The 21,732-nt window shown below is 41.5% G+C and overlaps 1 protein-coding gene and 1 long non-coding RNA gene across 4 annotated transcripts in view; one reads left to right on the top strand and one right to left on the bottom strand.

The window, feature by feature from the left end:
• LOC141127438 (retinol dehydrogenase 16-like) overlaps positions 1-21,732 on the top strand; it is a 198,537-nt gene that overhangs the window by 96,722 nt on the left and 80,083 nt on the right. Inside the window, exons 1-2 of one of the 3 annotated variants that reach the window (XM_073613869.1) lie at positions 8,282-8,430; positions 19,162-19,299. The exons of 1 other annotated variant lie outside the window; for it this stretch is intronic. In XM_073613869.1, coding sequence (XP_073469970.1) covers positions 19,251-19,299 — 49 coding nt within the window. In that variant the 5' untranslated portion in view covers positions 8,282-8,430; positions 19,162-19,250. Of the gene's footprint in view, positions 1-8,273; positions 8,431-19,161; positions 19,300-21,732 lie in introns of those variants that run through there. One more of the 3 variants, XM_073613872.1, reaches the window with a different exon arrangement.
• Positions 1-21,732, bottom strand: part of LOC141127439 (uncharacterized) — a 31,099-nt gene that overhangs the window by 4,438 nt on the left and 4,929 nt on the right. The window lies entirely within an intron of this gene.

Raw genomic sequence — 21,732 nt, forward strand, 5'->3', positions numbered from 1 at the left:
GATTGCAAGAAGTTATGCTTGGGTGTGTCCCTGCAACATTTGCGAGAAGTTGTGACTGGATGCGTGCTTGCAATGATTGCAAGAAGTTATGCTAATATGCGTGTCTTGTAATGATTGTAAGATTTGTGCTTGAATGTGTGCTTGCAACGATTGCAAGGGAGTTCCTGTCGGTGGAGATGTGTTTGTAGTGACTGTGAAAAGTTCGTATTGCTGCATGTGCTTGCAAGACTGCAAGCGTTAAGCTTGGATGTGTGCTTGCAATGGCTGCGAGAAGTTGTAATTGGATGCGTACTTGCGACGATTGCAAGAAGTTATGCTTGAATGCATGCCTGCAACGTTTGCAAGAAGTTTTGTGATTGGATGCGTGTTTGAAATGATTGCAAGAAATTGTGCTTGGATGTGTGCTTGCAACGATTGCAAGACGTTCTGTTTGGATGCGTACTTGCAACGATTGCAAGAAGTCATGATGGGATGTGTGCTTGCAATTGCAAGAAGTTATGTTTCGATGTGTGCTTGCAATGAAATGCAAGAAGTTGTGTTTGGATGCGTATTTGCGATGATTGCAAGAGGTTATACTTGGATGTGCAGTGACTATGAGGGGGTATAGTCGCGAGGCGAAGGTTCCAACGAATGAAATCAGGACCATGACTGAGCTTCGAAGGAAGACGGGGTGTGGCCCCCCCCTTTTTTTTTTTTTTTTTTTTTTTGACTGACCTAGAGGAAATGACAGATGAGAACCGGTGGAGTGTTTGACTACCTGGTTTGAAAGGTAATTGTAACATGTTTAAGCGACAGGTGCATGGCATTAAATAAATGAGTGAACTGTTTGTGCCATGACAAAGGCACGAATCGGTGTGCCATGACTGCGCAAATGAGGCTGCACCAACTGGGGCTTGCCAGGATGAATGGATGTCTGACAGATGCCCTGAATTTGAATCGGGGCGCGGCATGCGACAGCGAAATAAATGAAATGTTTGCCTTAGAGTGAAATGAATGAGAAACGTTTCGCCATGACAGAGGCACGAATTGGTTGTGCTGCAGCTGCGACTGACTGCGGCCTGGACTCTGGAGCATATACTGAAATGAGGCAAAGAAACGCTGGTGCATGCCGGAATAAGTTGGTGCATCACGGATGCGACTGGATTTGAATTGGAGTGTGGTATGTAACCGTGAAATGTTTGTCCTGGCAAAGGCACGAATTGTTTATGCTGCAACTGATAGCTAACCAAGTTCTGATGCAGGTGTTGGCTGGGGCCGTTTGTATGGTGTTTGCAATCTTTGTGACAATGAAATGATTCGAAATGTTTGCCTTGATTATGAAATGAGTGAACTCCCTGACAGAGGTCCGGCCTGGTCGTGTCGTGACTGATTCGACCATGAACCGGGCTCTGGAGCATGTATTGAAATGAGGCAACTGAAAACATTGGTGCACACCGGGACGAATCGGTGCCTGTTTGATGCATCTGGATTCGAATCGGAGCGCAGTATGAAATGAATGAGAGAAATGATTACCTTGACCGAGGCTCGAATTGGTTGTGCCGTGTTCTGCGACTGGCAACTAACCGAGCTCTGGTATAGGTATGGATACGGTCGAAACAAGCGAGGCATTCCATGACGACTCGGTGCATCTCAGATGCGACTGGTTTCGAAACGGTGATGCGTTGTGGGAGTGAAATGGTAGTAATTGCGTGACAGAGATACGGATCAGTCGCCCGATATCTGTGACTAGCTATGATCCGGACTCTGGAGCATGTTTCAGAAATGAGGCCGAGCCCTGGGGCACGCCGTAACGAATCGATGCATGGAAGATGCAACTGGATTCGAAGCGGAGCGCGGTAAGTGCGGTGTAACATATCGTTTGCCATGACGGAGGCTCGAATCGGTCGTGCTGTTGTAGCGACTGACTACGAATCGGACTCCGGAGCATGTACCGAAATGTGGCCAATCCTGGGGCACGCCGAGACGAATCGATGCATTTCCATGCGACTGCATTCATGTCGGAACGTGATACGTGGAAATGAAATGATAACCATGACAGAGGTACGAATGACTGATAATAACGTAACTCTGGAGCATGTATAGAAATGAGGCCAATCCTGGGGCACGCCGAGACGAATCGGTGCACTTCCATGCGACTGCATTCATGTCGGAACGTGATACGTGGAAATGAAATGATAACCATGACAGAGGTACAAATGACTGATAATAACGTAACTCTGGAGCATGTATAGAAATGAGGCCAATCCTGGGGCACGCCGAGACGAATCGGTGCATTTCCATGCGACTGAATTCATGTCGGAACGTGATACGTGGAAATGAAATGATAACCATGACAGAGGTACGAATGACTGATAATAACGCAACTCTGGAGCATGTATAGAAATGAGGCCGTAATAACTGGGGCACACCGGAACGAATCGGTGCATCTTTTGGTGCGACTGGATTCGAATCGGAGCGCGGTAGGTGACTGAAATGAGAAATGTTTGAAATGATTTGAAATGTCAGAAATGAGTTTAGAAATGTTTCAGAAATGAGAAATGATTGGTATCGAACTGACTTGATCCGAAAAATTGGTAACATATCGAAAGTACGAGCGATATACATTGCAGTTTGTGAAATGCGAGTGAAACGAAAATTTGAAATCACGGTTTAGTGACATGATATGAAAACGAAAAGTCCGACGGGACCCTACCTGCGACAGCCAAGCCAGACGCGTGGTACAAACTACGAACGAAAAACGCGGACTTCGAAAGTTTTGAGTACGGAATATCGAATACGGGAACTTGCGAGGCAAGAACTTGCGGACGCTGGTATATCGAATAGTCGGCCTAGTGACGTATATCGCGCACAGGAAACGGACAAGCACCACAGGTGAGCGGGCTGCTTAAATACCCCCCGGGCTCCTCCCATAAATTCAGGCCACCATACTGGCCTTCCTACATATATATAGATATAGATCTATATATCTATATATATAGATATATATAGATATATAGATCTATATCTATATATATATAGAGAGAGAGAGAGAGAGAGAGAGAGAGATAGAGAGAGAGATAGGTAGATAGATAGATAGATAGATATAGAAATGTAAAACATTCTTTTGGAATATTTTAAGTTATCTTTTTTTTTTCTTTACATTTAGTTATATATTTAGATTTTGTTCCAGATATAGAGAGAGAGAGAGAGAGAGAGAGAGAGAGAGAGAGAGAGAGAGAGAGAGAGAGAGATCAAAAGATTATTAACTATATTATATATATCTATATATACACACATATATATAGATATATACACACTTATATATATCTATATATACACACATATATATAGATAGATATATCTATAGATATGTAACGAGGTTTATTAAAAAATCGTTTGAAACGATGAGCAAAAAAATCGTATAGGAAGGAAAAGCACATGGAGCAGTATACAAGGTAATAAACACAAGAGAAAAACACGACAAGTACTTACTTTTTTTCAGCACTTTACGGATCCGTCTGTATTGATCCGGCTCCCTGAGCTTGAGGTCAGACCATCTTTTGCGAAGTTGATCCTTGGAGCGCTGGACCTCAAAAGAAGCCTGTAAAGTGTCCACCACCTTCGCTATTATTTTGGCCTTGCGCAAATTTGGCCGTGCGTACGGCCCATACTTCCCATCATAGTCCTTTTTTTGAAGAATGGCCACCATCTCCACCATCTCTTCAAAACTCATATTGGAGGCCTTAAATCTAGGCCTCACAGATCTGGTTGACGTTCCAGCCTCCGGGCTTTTTTCGCTACCTGAGGTAGTTAACATGTCAGGTGTCTCCGCCATTATTTACCCCACTACGCGCCGTAACTAAAAATGGGCGGAGAACATGAGTTAAAATCGAACGTCAGGGGCGGGCGACGCAGGCGGAGTTTCACACATGCGTAGTGTATAAAGAGGGGCCTTGCGCACGTGTCGTACGTACGTTCTGTGCGTCGAATTAGGGGGCGGAGAACATGAGTTAATTTCGAACGTCAGGGGCGGGCGACGCAGGCGGAGTTTAACACATGCGTAGTGTATAAAGAGGGGCCTTGCGCACGTGTCGTACGTACGTTCTGTGCGTCGAATTAGGGGGCGGAGAACATGAGTTAATTTCGAACGTCAGGGGCGGGCGACGCAGGTGGAGTTTCACACGTGCGTAGTGTATAAAGAGGGGCCTTGCGCACGTGTCGTACGTACGTTCTGTGCGTAGGTGATAGTGGACCAGGACGTTACAAAACGAAGGTAATTTTAAATATTTTTTTGTTTTATGGTCATGACTTTGTAGCAAGCGGCCTATATGGCTTGATAGATTGATGAGGGGTTAGCAGAAACCTAATAATAAGTGTTTTTTGTCTTGTGACTTTATCTTTTCCAGATATAATGAATCCCCTATTTAAGGATCCAGAGTTCCTTACAGCTTTCATATCTAAATATCGAGAGATGAGGAATTTGTGGGAGGTGAAACACCCTCAGTATTATGCAAAGCATGTGAGGAAGTCAACGCTGGAGAGACTTCTATCCTTTGTCCAGGCGACCATCCCGGAAGCAACAATGGAGACATTGCTCAAGAAAATTGGGGTCTTGAGGAATATGTATAAGAGGGAGCATAAGAAGATCCAGGAATCAATGAGATCAGGAGCATTAGCAGATGATGTTTATGTACCCAGGCTGTGGTACTACAATCAACTCTGTTTTCTTGATGACCAGAATGAAGCTAGGGCATCACTTTCAACCCTTCCCTCCACCCTTCCCTCCACCCTTCCCTCCACCCCAGCAGAGGCTGATGAGGAGCAAGCTGGGTCTTCCATCCTGGATGAACCGGATATGACCATCTGGAGTCAGGTAAATTATATTAACAAATATTTACTGTACTAATATTAATGATGTTAACTGGATGTTATAATTGTCTAAAATAATTTTGGCCTCAAAATTGTGTATACATATCAATTGACAGGAGTGGCTAAATATGTTTGGCACCTGCTATAAAAAATTAGGGTGTCTGATTAGACTCTTTTATTAAAGAGATGTATTCACATTGAATTTGCTAGTCATGAGAAGCAAATTGTGTGTCATTGATGAACCCCAAATAAATAAATAAAACTATGTCCTTTTTTTATACACAGGATGAGTCCATCCAGGAGGAATGTGTGGAAAGTGGCAGGCAGGAGGAGACCGGGCCCATGGACAGCCTGGAGGAGGGCGGATTCTCCATCATCCTGGAGGAGGCTGGGCCCAGTGTCAGGCAGGAGGTGGCTGGTCCCAGTGAGGTGGCTGGGCCAAGTGAGGTGGCTGGGCCAAGTGAGGTGGCTGGGCCAAGTGAGGTGGCTGGGCCCAGTAGGAGCATGACCCAATCACAAGTGCTTCCCCTCCACCTTCCCAAAAAAAGGGCCAGGAAGGGGACGGTCACACAGGAGGCATCCCTGCGCCTCATGCAAGAGGCCACCCGTTTTTTGAAGAGCCCCCCCGAAGCGGAAGAGTCCTATGGCTGCTACTTAGCCAGCAGGCTTCTTCAAATGGATTGGGAGCAGCGCCTCATTTGTGAGCGACTATTTGGGGAAACAATCCAGAAGGGGCTGCAGGGCACGCTAACACGAAACACCCAACTACATGAGGCAGCCCCCCCTCCTCCTCCTCCTCCTCCTGCCACAACTGAAACACCAGAGCCACAGCCTCCAAAGAAGGCTACAGGGAAGGCTGCAGGGAAGGCTGCAGGGCAGCGTGGAGGAAAGGCTGCAGGGAAGAGAAGAAAGTGATGACTTGGGTTCAGTCTGGTCTGACAGAAGACGCAGGCTGTTGTAGTACCACAGTCTGGGGACATCTATATCATCTGCTGGTGCTGTTGATCTCTGGGATTCTTGGACCAGATTGTGCTCCCTCTTATATGGACTCCTCAAGATCCCCATTTTCTTGTACGCATACTTTTTCCAGCATTGACTTCCTCTTTATTTTATTTAGACCATAAATAAATGGATATTTTTTGAGTTTAGGTTTTTTATTTTAAATCATAGATTTTAGACACAATGTTTTAAATTAACAAGGGACAACAATCTCATTGATTTTGCAAAAACACAACAAAAATAGATTAAAATAATGTTAATAATGTTCGAGTGGTAAGTATTTAAAAAAAAAAAAGATACATAACCAAAAACGGTTCTTTGGGTTAACTTTATATAAAAAAAAATAACAAATCACTATAAAAACAAAAATTATAAAGGGTTCTTTGTGGTAACTTTACAAACATTAAAAAAAATTTTAAAAATATATATAAAAATGGGTTCCCTGTGGTAACTTTACAAAAAAATTTATAGATAAACAGAAAAAAAGTTCCACAACAATCATAAAATAAATATCTGGATAAAAATTACAAGAAAAGATGACTCCACCAAAAAAAAAAAAAGTTTAAAAAGTATTATTAGTATGGAAACATTGTTTTGAAAAAGCATACCATGTCATTCATGAGATCAAAGAGAAAAAGAATCCAGAAATCTGTTTGGGAGAACTCTGTTTGAATATGAACAGCAAAACATCTTCGTTCTTTATAGCATTCGTAAAGAAGACATTAAATGCGCTGCATTCAACGATCACAGATTTTGCAGCGTGAGGAATGTGCTACCTACAATACGAACACTAGTTTTACTAGACCGAGTGCTTCCGTTTAGTTTTTGCTTATGAGCATGCGTCGTTTTTTTGTCTGTCGGACTAGCATACAGACGAGCGGACTTCGGGGTCCGTCGTAGTTACGACGTAAAAGATTTGAAGCATGTTTCAAATCTAAAGTCCGTCGGATTTGAGGCTAAAAAAGTCAGTTGAAAGTCCGGAGAAGCCCACACACGATCGGATTACCAGCCAGCTTTAGTCCGTCAGCGTCCGTTGGACTTTTGTAGCTGAAAAGTCCGACCGTGTGTACGCGGCATAACAGTGTGTTTGGGGTCATTGTCCTGCTGGAAGGTGAACCTCTGTCCTAGCCTCAAATCACACACAGAGTGGTACAGCTTTTGCTCAAGAATATCCCTGTATTTAGCACCATCCATCTTTCCCTCAACTCTGACCAGTTTCCCAGTCCCGACTGCTGAAAAACATCCCCACAGCATGATGATGCCACCACCATGTTTCACTGTGGGGATGGAGTTCTTTAGGTGATGTGATGTGTTGGGTTTGCGCCAGACATATCGTTTTCTTTGATGGCAAAAAAGTTCAATTTTAGTCTCATCAGACCAGAGCACCTTCCTCCATACATTTTGGGAGTCTCCCACATGCCTTTTCGCCAACTCAAAACGTGCCATTTTGTTCTTTGCTATAAATAATGGCTTTCTTCTGGCCACTCTGCCATAAAGCCCAACTCTATGGAGCGTATGGCTTATTGTCGTCCTATGTACAGATACTCCAGTCTTTGCTGTGGAACTTTTCAGCTCCTCCAGGGTTACCTTAGGTCTCTGATTAATGCCCTCCTTGCCCGGTCCGTGAGTTTTGGTGTGCGGACATCTCTTGGCAGGTTTGCTGTTGTGCCATGTTCTTTCCATTTGGTTATGATAGATTTGATGGTGCTCCTACGGATCATCAAAGATTTTGATATTTTTTTATAACCTAACCCTGACTTGTACTTCTCAACAACATTGTCCCTTACTTGTTTGCAGAGTTCCTTGGTCTTCATGGCAGTGTTTGGTTAGTGGTGCCTCTTGCTTAGATGTTGCAGCCTCTGGGGCCTTTCAAAAAGGTGTGTATATGTAATGACAGATCATGTGACACTTAGATTGCACACAGGTGGACATCATTTTATTAATTATGTGACTTCTGAAGGTAATTGGTTGCACCTGAGCTTTTTATGTGCTTCATAACAAAGGGGGTGAATACATATGCACATGCCAATTATCAGTTTTTTTATTTCCGAAAAATAGTTCTATGTATATATTTTTCTAATTTTACTTCACCAACTGAGAATATTGTGTTCTGATCCATCACATATAATTCAGATTAAAAAAACATTGAACTAACGGCTGTAATGTAACAAAATAGGTACAAAGCCAAGGGGGTGAATACTTTTGCAAGGCACTGTACATATATATATATATATACTGTGTATATGGTCATAGTCTCTGGAACAAAAGTGTGGGATGTGGGAAATCTAATGTAAAGGCTGGTTAAATGGTTTAGTGGATTACAGCACTTTCGACAATTAAATATATTTTCTGAATGGTAAAGAAATTCATGTTCAGTCTTGTACAAAGTCCTATGTTCTTACCAACCTGTTGCATTACACAAATAAGATTAATGCCAGTCTGCACATGCCCTGATAAAAAGTCAAGTGCGATCCACATTTGGCATAGGATATATGTTTTCAACCTTCCCTTTTTCACACAGTTCTATGCAGCAGTGGGTAACACCAAGGTTAACCTGCTAACCCAGGAAAACAGCAAAACCAGGTATGTGGCTACTTTTTGTTCTAACTTATTTTTGAGATTAGACAGTAAAAAGTGTTATGTTGGTAATTTTATTTCACATGGTTTGAGACACTTGCACTTTCATAGAAGAAAGTAGACCGTTTTTCTATGTGCTTTCACTTCAGTTATTTACAGGAACATGACTACTTTTATTGTACTAGAAAAATCATTATATAATTTAATACACCTATGCTCAGTTTTAAGAATTTTAAAATATTTGCATAGATGATAAGAACAGTGTATTAAAAGAAGTAACAACATTTAAACATATAAAAAAAACTTAGTATACTACAGTGCTTTGCAAAAGTATTCACCCCCCTTAGCTTCTTACCTATTTTGTTACATTACAGCATTTAGTTCAATGTTTTTTTAATCTGAATTATATGTGATTGGTCAGAACACAATAGTCTCAGTTGGTGAAGTAAAATTATACATAAAACTGGTTTTTCGGAAATAAAAAAACTGATAATTGGCATGTGCATATGTATTCACCCCCTTTGTTATGAAGCACATAAAAAGCTCTGGTGCAACCAATTACCTTCAGAAGTCACATAATTAATGAAATGATGTCCACCTGTGTGCAATCTAAGTGTCACATGATCTGTCATTACATATACACACCTTTTTGAAAGGCTCCAGAGGCTGCAACACCTAAGCAAGAGGCACCACTAACCAAACACTGCCATGAAGACCAAGGAACTCTCAAAACAAGTAAGGGACAATGTTGTTGAGAAGTACAAATCAGGGTTAGGTTATAAAAAATATCCAAATCTTTGATGATCCCTAGGAGCACCATCAAATCTATCATAACCAAATCAAAAGAACATGGCACAACAGTAAACCTGCCAAAAGATGGCCGCACACCAAAACTCACAGATTGGGCAAGGAGGGCATTAATCAGAGAGGCAGCACAGAGACCTAAGGTAACCCTGGAGGAGCTACAGAGTTCCACAGCAGAGACTGGAGTATCTGTACATAGGATGACAATAAGCAGTATGGTCCATAGAGTTGGGCTTTATGGCAGAGTGGCCAGAAGAAAGCCATTACTTTCAGCAAAAAACAAAATGGCACATTTTTAGTTTGCGAAAAGGCATGTGGGAGACTCCCAAAATGTATGGAGGAAGGTACTCTGGTCTGCTGAGACTAAAATTTAATTTTTTGCCATCAAAGAAAACGCTATGTCTGGTGCAAACCCAACACATCACCCAAAGAACACCATCCCCACAGTGAAACATGGTGGTGGCAGCATCATGCTGTGGGGATGTTTTTCCGCAGTCGGGACTGGGACACTGGTCAGAGTTGAGGGAAAGATGGATGGTGCTAAATACAGGGATATTCTTGAGCAAAACCTGTACCACTCTGTGTGTGATTTGAGGCTAGGACTGAGGTTCACCTTCCAGCAGGACAATGACCCCCAAACACACTGCTAAAGCAACACTTGAGTGCTTTAAGGGGAAACATGTAAATGTGTTGGAATGGCCTAGTCAAAGCCCAGACCTCAATCCAATAGAAAATCTGTGGTCAGACTTAAAGATTGCTGTTCACAAGCGCAAATCATTCAACTTGAAGGAGCTGGAGCAATTTTGCAAGGAGGAATGGGCAAAAATCCCAGTGGTAAGATGTGGCAAACTCATAAAGACTTATCCAAAGCGACTTGGAGCTGTGATAGCCGCAAAAGGTGGCTCTACAAAGTATTGACTTTAGGGGGGGTGAATAGTTATGCACATTGACTTTTTCTGTTATTTTGTCCTATTTGTTGTTTGCTTCACAATAAAAAAAAAAAATCTTTAAAGTTGTGGGCATGTTCTGTAAATTAAATGATGCAAATCCTCAAACAATCCATGTTAATTCCAGGTTGTGAGGCAACAAAACACGAAAAATGCCAAGGGGGTGAATACTTTTGCAAGGCACTGTATGCAGAAAAAAAAAGTTGATATACCAATTTACCATGTTAATTTAAGATAAGGTATTTTTTTAATGATCTTGTTTTAAATAATCAACATGGAAAATAGTTCACTTGTAACCCAATTCACAGGGTTTCACTTTTTAAAGTTTAAGGCACATGGGTCTCTAAACCATTGCAATGTAAACCCCAGCATTTCCTGCCTCCTCACCCTGGTTCTGCATATAGCCACCCATAGACATGAATGATTTTAAATGATCATACACTATATTGCCAAAAGTATTGGGACACCCCTCCAAATCATTGGAATCAGGTGTTCCAATCACCTCCATGGCCACATATGTATAAAATCAAGCACCTAGGCATGCAGACTGCTTCTACAAACATTTGTGAAAGAATGGGTCGCTGTCAAGAGCTCAGTGAATTCAAATGTGATACCATGATAGGTTGCCACCTGTGCAATAAGTCCATCGGTGAAATTTCCTTCCTACTAAATATTCCACGGTCAACTGTTAGTGGTATTATAACAAAGTGGAAGCAACTGGGGATAACAGCAACTCAGCCACAAAGTGGTAAACTACGTAAAATGATAGAGCATACCAAGACATTTTGGACAATTTCATGCTCTCAACTTTGTGGGAACAGTTTGGGGGTGGCCCCTTCCGGTTCCAACATGACTGCGCATCAGTGCATAAAGCAAGGTTTATAAACACATGGATGAGCAAGTTTGGGGTTTGAGGAACTTGACTGGCCTGCACAGAGTCCTGACCTCAACCCAACAGAACACGTTTGGGATGAGTTAGAGCGGTGACTGTGAGCTAGGCCTTCTTGTCCAACATACGTGCCTGATGAGCTTCTGTAAGAATGTTTATTCATTCCCTTAGACACACCCCTAAACCTTGTGGACAGCCTTCCCAGAAGAGTTGAAACTGTTATAGCTTCAAATGGTGGGCCAACTTAATATTGATCCCTAAGGACTAAGACTGGAATGCCATTAAAGTTCATGTGCATGTAAAGGCAGGCCTCCCAATACTTTTGGCAATATAGTGTATGTCTCAACCCCATTCAGCTTCCGCTTAGCAAATTTGCTGTCAGTGACTGAAAGTATAAACCACTGCTATAACTCTTTGGAACGTATACAATTGGCAATGCAAAAATATATATCTCCCTTCACTATCCACCAGTACATCTATTTCCCCGAGATACCAGGGAGCGATGTATCAGTACACTCACCCCCTAGAAAAGGAGGAGTTAGTGGAGCGATAGGACCAGCCCACCAGGAATATTGTATACAGGACACAGCTTCTCTAGTAAGATGAGTCTCTAGAAAACCATAAATACCCAGGTAATATTTACAAATAATTGCTGTAATCATAGATCTTTCGAATGGGTCCCATGAGCCCTACACATTCCATGATGTAGCAAGGTCCTGGGGCCCCAGAGGCCTATTGGTGACCTCAAGGGTTAGGGAGAGCTGACATCCTTCCTTGTAGAGTGGGTTACCAGGCATGGTGGGTGTGATGCAAGAAGAAATGGTGGGTGCCAGTCACTTTTGGATGCGAACAAGAGATTTATTGTCTCTTAACAGAACTGGGGGAGAGAGGGTTAGGGCCAGGACACTCTTGAGTAGATGCAATGGTAATTGTCAGACTCCGAGACTTCTATAGGTAGACAGCTATACAGTGTAAGGCCTCCAGCCAGATGACACTTCTGTATAGGTAGGACCGCTGTCTCCTATGGCAACTAATCTTGTAACAGTCAGTAACGGTAGTTGTACTTAACTCTTGGCAACACAAAGCAGTCCTTTACTTATATCACAGTATCACACTGTAGATCTTCACTCACTGAGCTCCCAGTCTCTCACTAGACTTCTAGATCCCAGTCGTCACTGGATCCCCTGAGCTCTTCCACAGCAATCCCGCTGTATACTCCTCAAGCATCACCCCCGCTATCCTGCTGGGTCCCTGACTTGACACTGGCTGATGCTTTCCCACTTCTTCACCATCCCCAGCTGATGAGAAGACTACTTGCTTCAGCTTACTGTTTCAATTGTTTTTACTAAATTTTATAATACATACATACAAAATCTTCCCCATCATTCCAAATACATAAATACAAAAATTCCAAAAAAATACATACACATATATACAAATACAAAACAGAAGCAAAGAAAAATGGATCTATCTTTTAACATCATCTCTTAAATGGGCATGTTTCTAAAAATTCATAATAAATTTTTAAGTGAAGAAATAGAGATACTGCACCCTTAGTTCCCGATCCCTCCTCCAAACCCCCCAAGGAAAAAAAAAAAAAATAAACACATATCCCCCCCCCCTCCTTCCCTTCCCTCTCTATCCTCACCCTCGCCCCCCCTTTAAATATATATATATATTCTCACACACACACACACACACATATACACTCCGCTTCTCCCCCCCAAACTCCTTATTACCGTCTATCCTCACCCTCACCCCCCTTCCCCTTTAAAATATATATATATATATATAGATATATATATAGATATATATATCTATATATATATACATACACACACACATACATACATACTCTAATCAAATTATTCATTCAATAAATACACTCCCCGACTACGTCCACATTTATTAAATGCTCTTGGCAAATATCTCATATATATATATATATATATATATATACATAAGTGAATCTGTGATCCTCCCAAACCCTTTTCTTATTTATTTATGAGGTGGAGAGAGTTTTATCTCTCAACCACCACTATATACCCCTAATACCATGCACACTTCGTGATGGGTAGAGAGAAAAGGGAAGAGAGAAAAAAAAAAAAAAGCCCAAAGGAGGGGGAAGGGGCCAGGTGCAGAACCTCTAAATACCACCTTCGCTTCCCATATATCTCATATATACTGGAGATTGTTTAAATTCCAACCATCCTTTCCAAATACTAGCAAATCTTAATTACTTCTTCCATAAGCCTAATCTTATCTACCTCCCTAAGCCACTCCTTCATTGTCTGTGCCATCTTTGACCCCCGTTGTTTGGGGATCAATGTCTTTGCTGCATTCAACAAATAGGGAGTTATTGCTGCTCTATATTTCTTCCTTGTGGAATCCATTGCATGGAACAAACATTGCCACAGATCCAACCCAATCTCGTTTTCACTATTTTTTAATTCAATCTAATATTTCCATCCAGTATGATTGAATCCGGTGGCACTGCCACCATATATGGGCATGGGTCCCAACCTCCCCGCATTCCCTCCAGCATAGGGGAGAGATGTGAGGGTTCATTTTATGTATGTTTGATGGCACATAGTACCATTTAACCAATAATTTATAATTCATGTCTTTTGTCCGTGTGTCCATTGAAGTAGAGTGAACATAATCTAAGACTTTATTTTTCATTGTTTCAGGTAGTGCCTGATTCAATTCCATTTCCCAACTTCCAAATGGACACATGGATCTGTCATCCGAAGGGGATATCAGCAACCTATAAATATTCAAAATCCCCTGTCTGTTTATTCCCCCTTGATCAACCAATCTCTCCCACAAGTTTAACCTGGAAACCGCGCGGAGAGGTTTTGGGAGAGACTCCACAAAATGTTGGAGCTGTCTATATCTCCAAACATCCCATGGAGTCGTACCATACCTCTCTCTCAGCTCCATTATTGAACACAAGGCGTTCCCCTTTAAAACATCTTTAAGCCTCAACTGGTCCGATGGGCTCCATTTTAGATAGTGACTTATCTTTCCCTGGCGGAAAAAAGTCATTGCCTGTCAAGGGGGTCAGAGGACTGTTATGCTGCCATGATATACTTTTAAGTAGTTTATCCCATACTCTAAATGTTTCTATAGTAATTGGTGCTGTTTCTCCCGAGAGACCTCTATATTGCTTTGGAATCCAAATAATCTTGCCCAGAGCAGATTTACTCACACTTTCCTCTAAGGACACCCACTTCTTATACGGTAAGCCGTGGACTCAATTAAAGATCCTCCGTAATACTGCTGCCTCAGGATATTTTCCAAAATCTGGTAGGAACACTCCCCCCTTCTCTCTTGGTCTACTCATAATTTTGTAGGCAATATAATTGCCTCTATTTTTCCATACAAATTTTAGCAGAATCATTCTTATGCCGCGTACACACGATCGGATTTTCCAACAACAAAATGTTCGATGGGAGCTTGTTGTCGGAAATTCCGACCGTGTGTAGGCTCCATCAGACATTTTCCATCTGAATTTTAGACAAACAAAATTGGAGATCTGGATCTCAAATTTTCCGACAACAAAATCCGTTCCCGTAAATTCCGATCGTGTGTACACAATTCCGACGCGCAAAGTTCCACGCATGCTCTCAATCAAGTACGAGACGGAAGCGCTCGTTCTGGTAAAACTAGCGTTTGTAATGAAGATAGTACATTTGTCACGCTGCAAATTTTAAAATCTTTTAATGCAGCGCATTAAATTCTTCTTTATAATGCTAGACTAATGAAGTTGTTTTGCTGCTGATATTCACACAGAGTTCTGACAAACTGATTTCTTTATTATTTTGCGTGATCTCATGAATATTTTTTTTTTTTACGTCAGATCTCCATAATAGTGTTTCGAATTTTTGTTGTATTTGTGAAAAATAAATAGCCATTTATTATGGGTCATAACAAAATAAAGAGGAAGGCAACGCTGGAGAAACTGATGAAATTTGCGAAGCCTTTGTACCCCAGGGCAGATAATTATTTTACAGTCAAAATTGGTGGCCTGAGGAGTCCTTATAATAATGAGCACAATCCCGTCCAGGACTACAAGAGATCAGGAACAGCAGCAGATGACATATCTGTCCCGAGGCTGTGGTCTTACCACAGCCTGCGTCTTTTGTCAGACCAGACTGAACCCAGGCCATCACTTTCTTGTCTTCCTTCCATGCTTCCTTCCACATTTGTTTCCTGGCTGTGGCTCTGGTGTTGTAGTTGTGGCAGGAGGTGGAGGAGGAGGAGGAGGACCATGGTTGAACTCACAAACATGGCTTAGGCTTGTGAGTTCATCCCTCAACCCACTATTTAAGGCTTGTAACATAACTTCCTCATAAAAGGCGTTGGCCCTCCTCTATTTCCTTCATTTTGCAGGCTGCCATGTAGGCATAGTCCTCTTGAATATTGGGGGGGTTCTGAGGGCCGCAGTAGCCTTCCGAAATAGGCCAAGTGCTGCCAGGTTACTCCTCTTCCTGGGACTTTTTTCTGGAAGGCGGAGGGGAGGGACCTGGGATTCAGGCAGGCTACTGGGCCCGGCCACCTCCTGGCTGCCACTTACCCCTGCCACCTCCTGGCTGCCACTTTCCACAGCCTCCTCCTGGCTGAGACTTTCCTGTGTATGAAAAAGGGACATAGTTTTAGTTTTTGGTTCATCAATCACACACAATTTTCAGCTCATGACTGTTGCAAATAATAATAGAATAAATAGAAAAGACTATCATTCTGACCCCAGCATTTTTCATTCTTGTCCCAATCATTTGTGGCCACTACTGTCTATTGATATGTAAAACACTGTGTAAAATCAGAAATTGATCAATAAATAAAGTCTACACCCTGTTCCAAATTATTATGCCAATGATTTTTTTCTCATTTACCTAAATAATTGATGTAAACAACAGTCAGCATAATTCTCATGTTATCAACTATTAAGAGTACAATTCAAATTTTACTGAACAAACCTCCTGATAACAGTTTTTTTTTTTCAAAATAAAAAACTTACAATGCACTTTTCTAAATTATTATGCACAGTAAGTTTCAAAACACTTTATAGGTTGTAAAGAACTGAAAATGGTCATTTGTTGTGTTTGCAGCATATTTACTGAAATCAAAAGCTATTTCAATCAAACTTTGAACAACATTTTAACTTTTTAAACATTTTAACAGGTCACGTTAGATTTTAACATAGGACCCCTTATTTGATAGCAGCTTCACAAGTCTTGCATCCATTGAACTTGTGAGTTTTTGGGCAGTTTCTGCTTGAATTTGTTTGCAAGATGTCAGAATAGCCTCCCAGAGCTGCTGTTTGGATGTAAACTGCCTCCCACCCTCATAGATCTTTTGCTTGAGGATGCTCCAAAGGTTCTCAATAGGATTGAGGTCAGGGGAGGATGGAGGACACACCATGACTTTCTCTCCTTTTATCCCCATAGCAGCCATTGATGCAAAGGTATTCTTTGCAGCATGAGATGGTGCATTGTCATGCACGAGGATGATTTTATTACGGAAAGCATAGTTCTTCCTTCTATACCAGGGAAGGAAGTGGTCAGTCAGGAACTCCACATACTTTGCAGAGGTCATCTTTACACCTTCTGGGACCCTAAAGGGGCCGACCAGCTCTCTTCCCATGATTTTGGCCTAAAACATGACTCCATCACCGCCTTGCTGACATCACAGCCTTGTTGGAACAGGGTGGCCGTCCACCAGCCATCCACTACTCCATCTATCTGGACCATCCAGGGTTGCACGGCACTCATCAGTGAATAGGATTGTTTGAAAATTAGTCTTCATGTATTTTTCTGCCCAATGCAGCCGTTTCTGCTTGTGAGCATTGGTTAGTGGTGGCCAAATGGAAGGTATATGCACAGTTGCAAGACTCTTGAAGACTCTACACCTTGATGTCCGTGGGACTCCAGAGGCACCAGCATCTTCAAATATCTGTTTGCTGCTATGTAATGGTGTTTTGGCAGCTGCGCTTTTGATCCGATGCATGGATCTGGCAGAAATCTTCCTCAATGTGCCTTTATCTGCAACAAACCTGTCTATGCTCTGAATCAGCCACAAATCTCTTAATAGTGCGATGATCTAATATCTAATATCTAATGTTTTTATACCTTGTCCAAGGCATTGAACTATTTCACTCTTTTCGGCAGCAGAGACATCTTTTTCTTCCCCATATTGCTTGAAAATGGTGTTCTGCTTAATAATGTGGAACACCCTCCTTTAGTAGTTTTTCCTTTAATTGAGCTCACCTGGCAATCTAATTATCACAGGTGTCCGAGATTGTTTTCAGTGATCAAAAGAGCCCTGAGACACAACGCCATCCATGAGTTAAACTGAAAAACAAAATATTTAATCTTTGCGACACTGAAATAGAATTTGCATAATAATTTGGAACAGGGTGTAGTTAACATCATTAATTATTTGACTAGAAATATGTTGAACAATGCTATACCTGGCTCAAGCTGGGCTCCTTCACTTCTTCCTGGCTAGAAGGCCCAGGTTGGACGTCGGAAGCCTCAGCTGAGGTGGAAGGAAGCCTCGAAGGAAGACTGGAGAGTGCTGGCCTGGGTTCATTCTGGCCTGCCAGAAAATGCAGTCTGTCATAGTACGACAGCCTGGGGACATAAATGTCATCTGCTGCAGCTCCTGATCTCTGGGAATCCTGGACCTTCTTGTGCTCCCTATTATAAGTGCTCCTCATGCCACCAATTAGGGCCTTCAAATAGGGGATGTCTGCCGTGGGGATCACCGGCTTCACAAATTCCAGCAATTGATCCAGCGCTGCCTTTCTCTTTGTTTTATTGTTATAAAAGGGGTGGTTTACCTGTTTACATATCAATGAATATGGGGATAAAGTCCTGATCATTCAATAGATCCATTTTCTCTGCAAAACACAACACAAGACAAACCATAATGTCAGGCTAAACTCTCCTAATCTTGTCCCAATATAGGCCTCAATCTATAAGCAGTATAGGCCACTGATGCACCAAGTTAAAATTGTACCTTCGTTCTAGCGATTGGCACTTCCGATACTCCTTCCTCCTCTCACAGATCGTACGTACGACGCACGCTTGTTACGCTTTATATACACTGCGCATGCGTGAAACTCCGCCCACCCCTGATGTTCTTCCTAGTCTATTCCCCAGCCCTTGTCTTTCGGCACAGTGGAAGAGCACATGGCGGAGAAAGAGCAAGTGCATGCAGAGGAGATCAGCAACAAGGAAAGCCCGGAGTCCCGATCCCGGAGGAGATTTAAGGCCTCAAATATGTCCTTTATAGAGATGGTGGAGATGGTGGACATCTTGAAGAGGGCCTACTATGATGGGAAGCATGGACCTTACCCTAACGCTAATGTCAGAAAGGCCAAGATCATGGCTAAAGTTGTGAAGTCTGCACAGGAATTTTGGGGTACAACGATCCAAGGATCAATTGAGGAAACGCTGGTCAGACCTGAAATTGAGGGAGCAGGATCAGTACAGAAAGATCAAGAGAGTTCTTCAAAAAATTAAGTAGTTGTCATGTGTTCCTATTATTATTATTACTTGCATGCTGCTCCATGTGCTTTTCTTTACTGTTGTACAGTTTAAAATGGCAACTTTCAGGTTCGTGGGCACAGTAATCGTTCGTAGTAAACATCGTTAGTTCGCCCACTAATACAATGTTTTTTGCAGATACAGGTTAACTACATTTGTTCAGGCCTATTTGTATTAAAAGAAGTTTATGACATTGTTGTCTAGATGGGTTTGTACTAGAATGAAATGCAAACTTGATTCAGTGTAAGGAGAGGACACTCAGCTGCTGTTTACACATCTGGACGCAGGAGCACTAGTGGGACACCAGAACAAACTTTTTAGGGTGTCCCACACAGGCGCTCCAGTGGATACTAGGGGTGTCTCCATGTGTGAAAATTTTACAAAAAGGTAAGTATTCCAGCTTTAAAAAGGGAAAAAAATATGTCTTCAGCTTGGAACTCTGCCAAAAAAGACAATTGTACGACACTTCCAAGCAATGTTTCATATTACTATTTCTGGCCTCAAATATCTGTGTGCTAAGTATACCTTTTTTTTATTCACATAGGGGAGAAAAGACTCGGATCATCTGAGGACACCAGGGACCCCCCCCCACCTCCGAAAAACTAAAGCATCCCCACACCACAACCAGAAAATATGGAGGAAGGAGAGGTTTATGAAGTGGGTGAAATAGTGACCACAACAGGTGAGTGTCTGAGACCACAGCTTCAGGTAATAGATGGATGCCTGCATATTTATAATACATGGTACGTTTTTTTAATTTTAGGTGATGTGGATGTTGTGGAAGAAGATTGCCATTTCACAAGTGCACATGTCCTCAACGGGGAGATCATGGTGTGCAATCGTGATTTACAAAAGATCAAGGAAGACATCAATGATATTGAAAAAAGACTCAAAAGCATCAATGATGTTTTAGGCCAAATCTAAAAAACACCAAAGTCTTAATTTTTTTTATATTTTTCACCAATTTTTTTAAGTATCTTAAAAGCCAAATTTTGAAGATGCACACAGTGTGTCAACATGTGCTATCTTCCATCACGGTATTTCAATGTACGCGTTTGGTGGGTGCAACCCCTTCCTCGCAACTAAAGTAGCTCAGAGGAAGGGGTTGCACCCCCAAAACACGTCCATTGATCCCCCATGATGGGAGCTAGCACATGTTGACATTAGGCATGGGATCAGGAGGGAAATCCCTATTTTGACTCTCAATTTGTGTGCATCTTCAAAATTTGGCTTTCACAGGGGTGACATAACCCCATCTGATGAAGGCAAGATCAAAACAGTTTGGACATACTAATGTCTGATATTGCCTTCACTTTGTCAAAGTTGAACTTTGTAAGTTCCTGAGTTGTGTATTGTTTTATGGTTTTAAACATGCCTGTTTTAACACAAAAAAGGCTATTTGTACTGTCAAAAACAAAAATGTTATTACTAAAATATGTTGGTTTGTTCAAAAAACCTTTTCTAACGCACATGTGAATGTGCACAGAGTATAAAGTTTTCTACTCAACAATGTGTGGCTTCTTCTTTCGATGCTCAATATCATTGTTTGGACTAAGTTGGTGTTTACACTGAAATGGGGGTTATTTACTAAAGGCAAATCCACTTTGCACTACAAGTGCAGTTTCAAGTGCACTTTTGCAGTGCACTTGTAGTGCAAAGTGGATTTTCCTTTAGTAAATAACTCCCACAGTGCTTTATAATTTGCCACAATCATGCCATTTTTGTGACTCTGTAAAATTCATTCATGGTACTGAAAATGATGTATATTTTTAACAGTAATGCATTAGGCCCCTTTCACACATGTTGTCTGTTTTTCATCCATCCGTTGACGGATGAAAAATGGACATCAATGTATCCCTATGGAAAAACTGATGTAAATGGATGATCATTCGTTTACATCCGTTTTTTTTAAACTGATCAAAGCTCTATTTTTCTTCCGTTTAAAAAAAAAACAAATGGTCAGTTTTTCAAACATTTTTGCATTGGGAGTGGATGTTAAAAAAAAAAAAAACAAAAAAAAACTGCTGCATGATGAAAAACTGATGAATGCTTCATCCGTTTTGATGTGACTGAACTGATGGAATAAACGGTCTGCATGTGTGAAAGGGGCCTTACATACAATAACAACAAAAACAAGGTGTGTGTGTGTAGCAGACCTACAACATAATAATAGTTCGCTGAAGAAGAGATTGTCACCTCATGTATCAAATAAATTGTGTTTGCACTATTGAAGAAAATGTCAAAAGAAAAAAGCCCATTGGAGAACTTAGGAGACAGCTAAAAGAAACACAAGCAGTAAATCAAAGGAAATTTTATTTCAGTTTAAATAAAAAAATGTATTTCTAAAATGTTTATTAAACATTTTCTGGCATATCAATGGCCCCTCTACCCGCAAAGTACTCCATATATTTTATTCTGACCTTGCGTGCGCTTTGGGGGGGCAAGCCCTGAAAACCAGATACAAACCCACAAGCACAAACTGAAGAGCAGTAACGATCGGAAAAGCACGAGGCTGAAAAATGCGAATCGTCTCTCACCAAACTTCTACTAATACAAGATTAGCAGAAGGAGCCCAAAGGGTGGCGCACTTGGTATTTAACTTCCCTTATCTAGTGCCATCATACGTGTTGTACGTCACCGTGTTCTTGACGTTCGGAATTTCTGACAAGATTTGTGTGACCGTGTGTATGCAAGACAAGTTTGAGCCAACATCTGTCGGAAAAAATCCATGGATTTTGTTGTTGGAATGTGCGATCGTGTGTACGCGGCATAAGGATTTTAAAGTATGCTCCAGGGAAATTAATCGGGAGGCTTTGAAAGATATACAAAGCTTTCAGAAGAATCATCATTTTAATCACATTTATCCTACCAAACCATGAGAGTCTATGTGCAGGGTACCCTTTCAAATCTTGTTTAATTTTATTCAATAAGGGAACATAATTGTCTTGATATAAGTCTGTTGTTGATACTGCCAGGTATATTCCCAGATATTTTAATCCATTTCTTTTCCACAAAAAGGGAAAAAGAGCTCTGAGGGTCCTACCTTCAGTTGGGGAGACAGAGATATTTATTATCTCTGTTTTCTCCAAATTAATCCTTAAGTTCGAAACAGTTC

This window comes from Aquarana catesbeiana, linkage group LG02 (assembly GCF_042186555.1).
Source record: "Aquarana catesbeiana isolate 2022-GZ linkage group LG02, ASM4218655v1, whole genome shotgun sequence".
Lineage (NCBI taxonomy): Eukaryota > Metazoa > Chordata > Amphibia > Anura > Ranidae > Aquarana > Aquarana catesbeiana.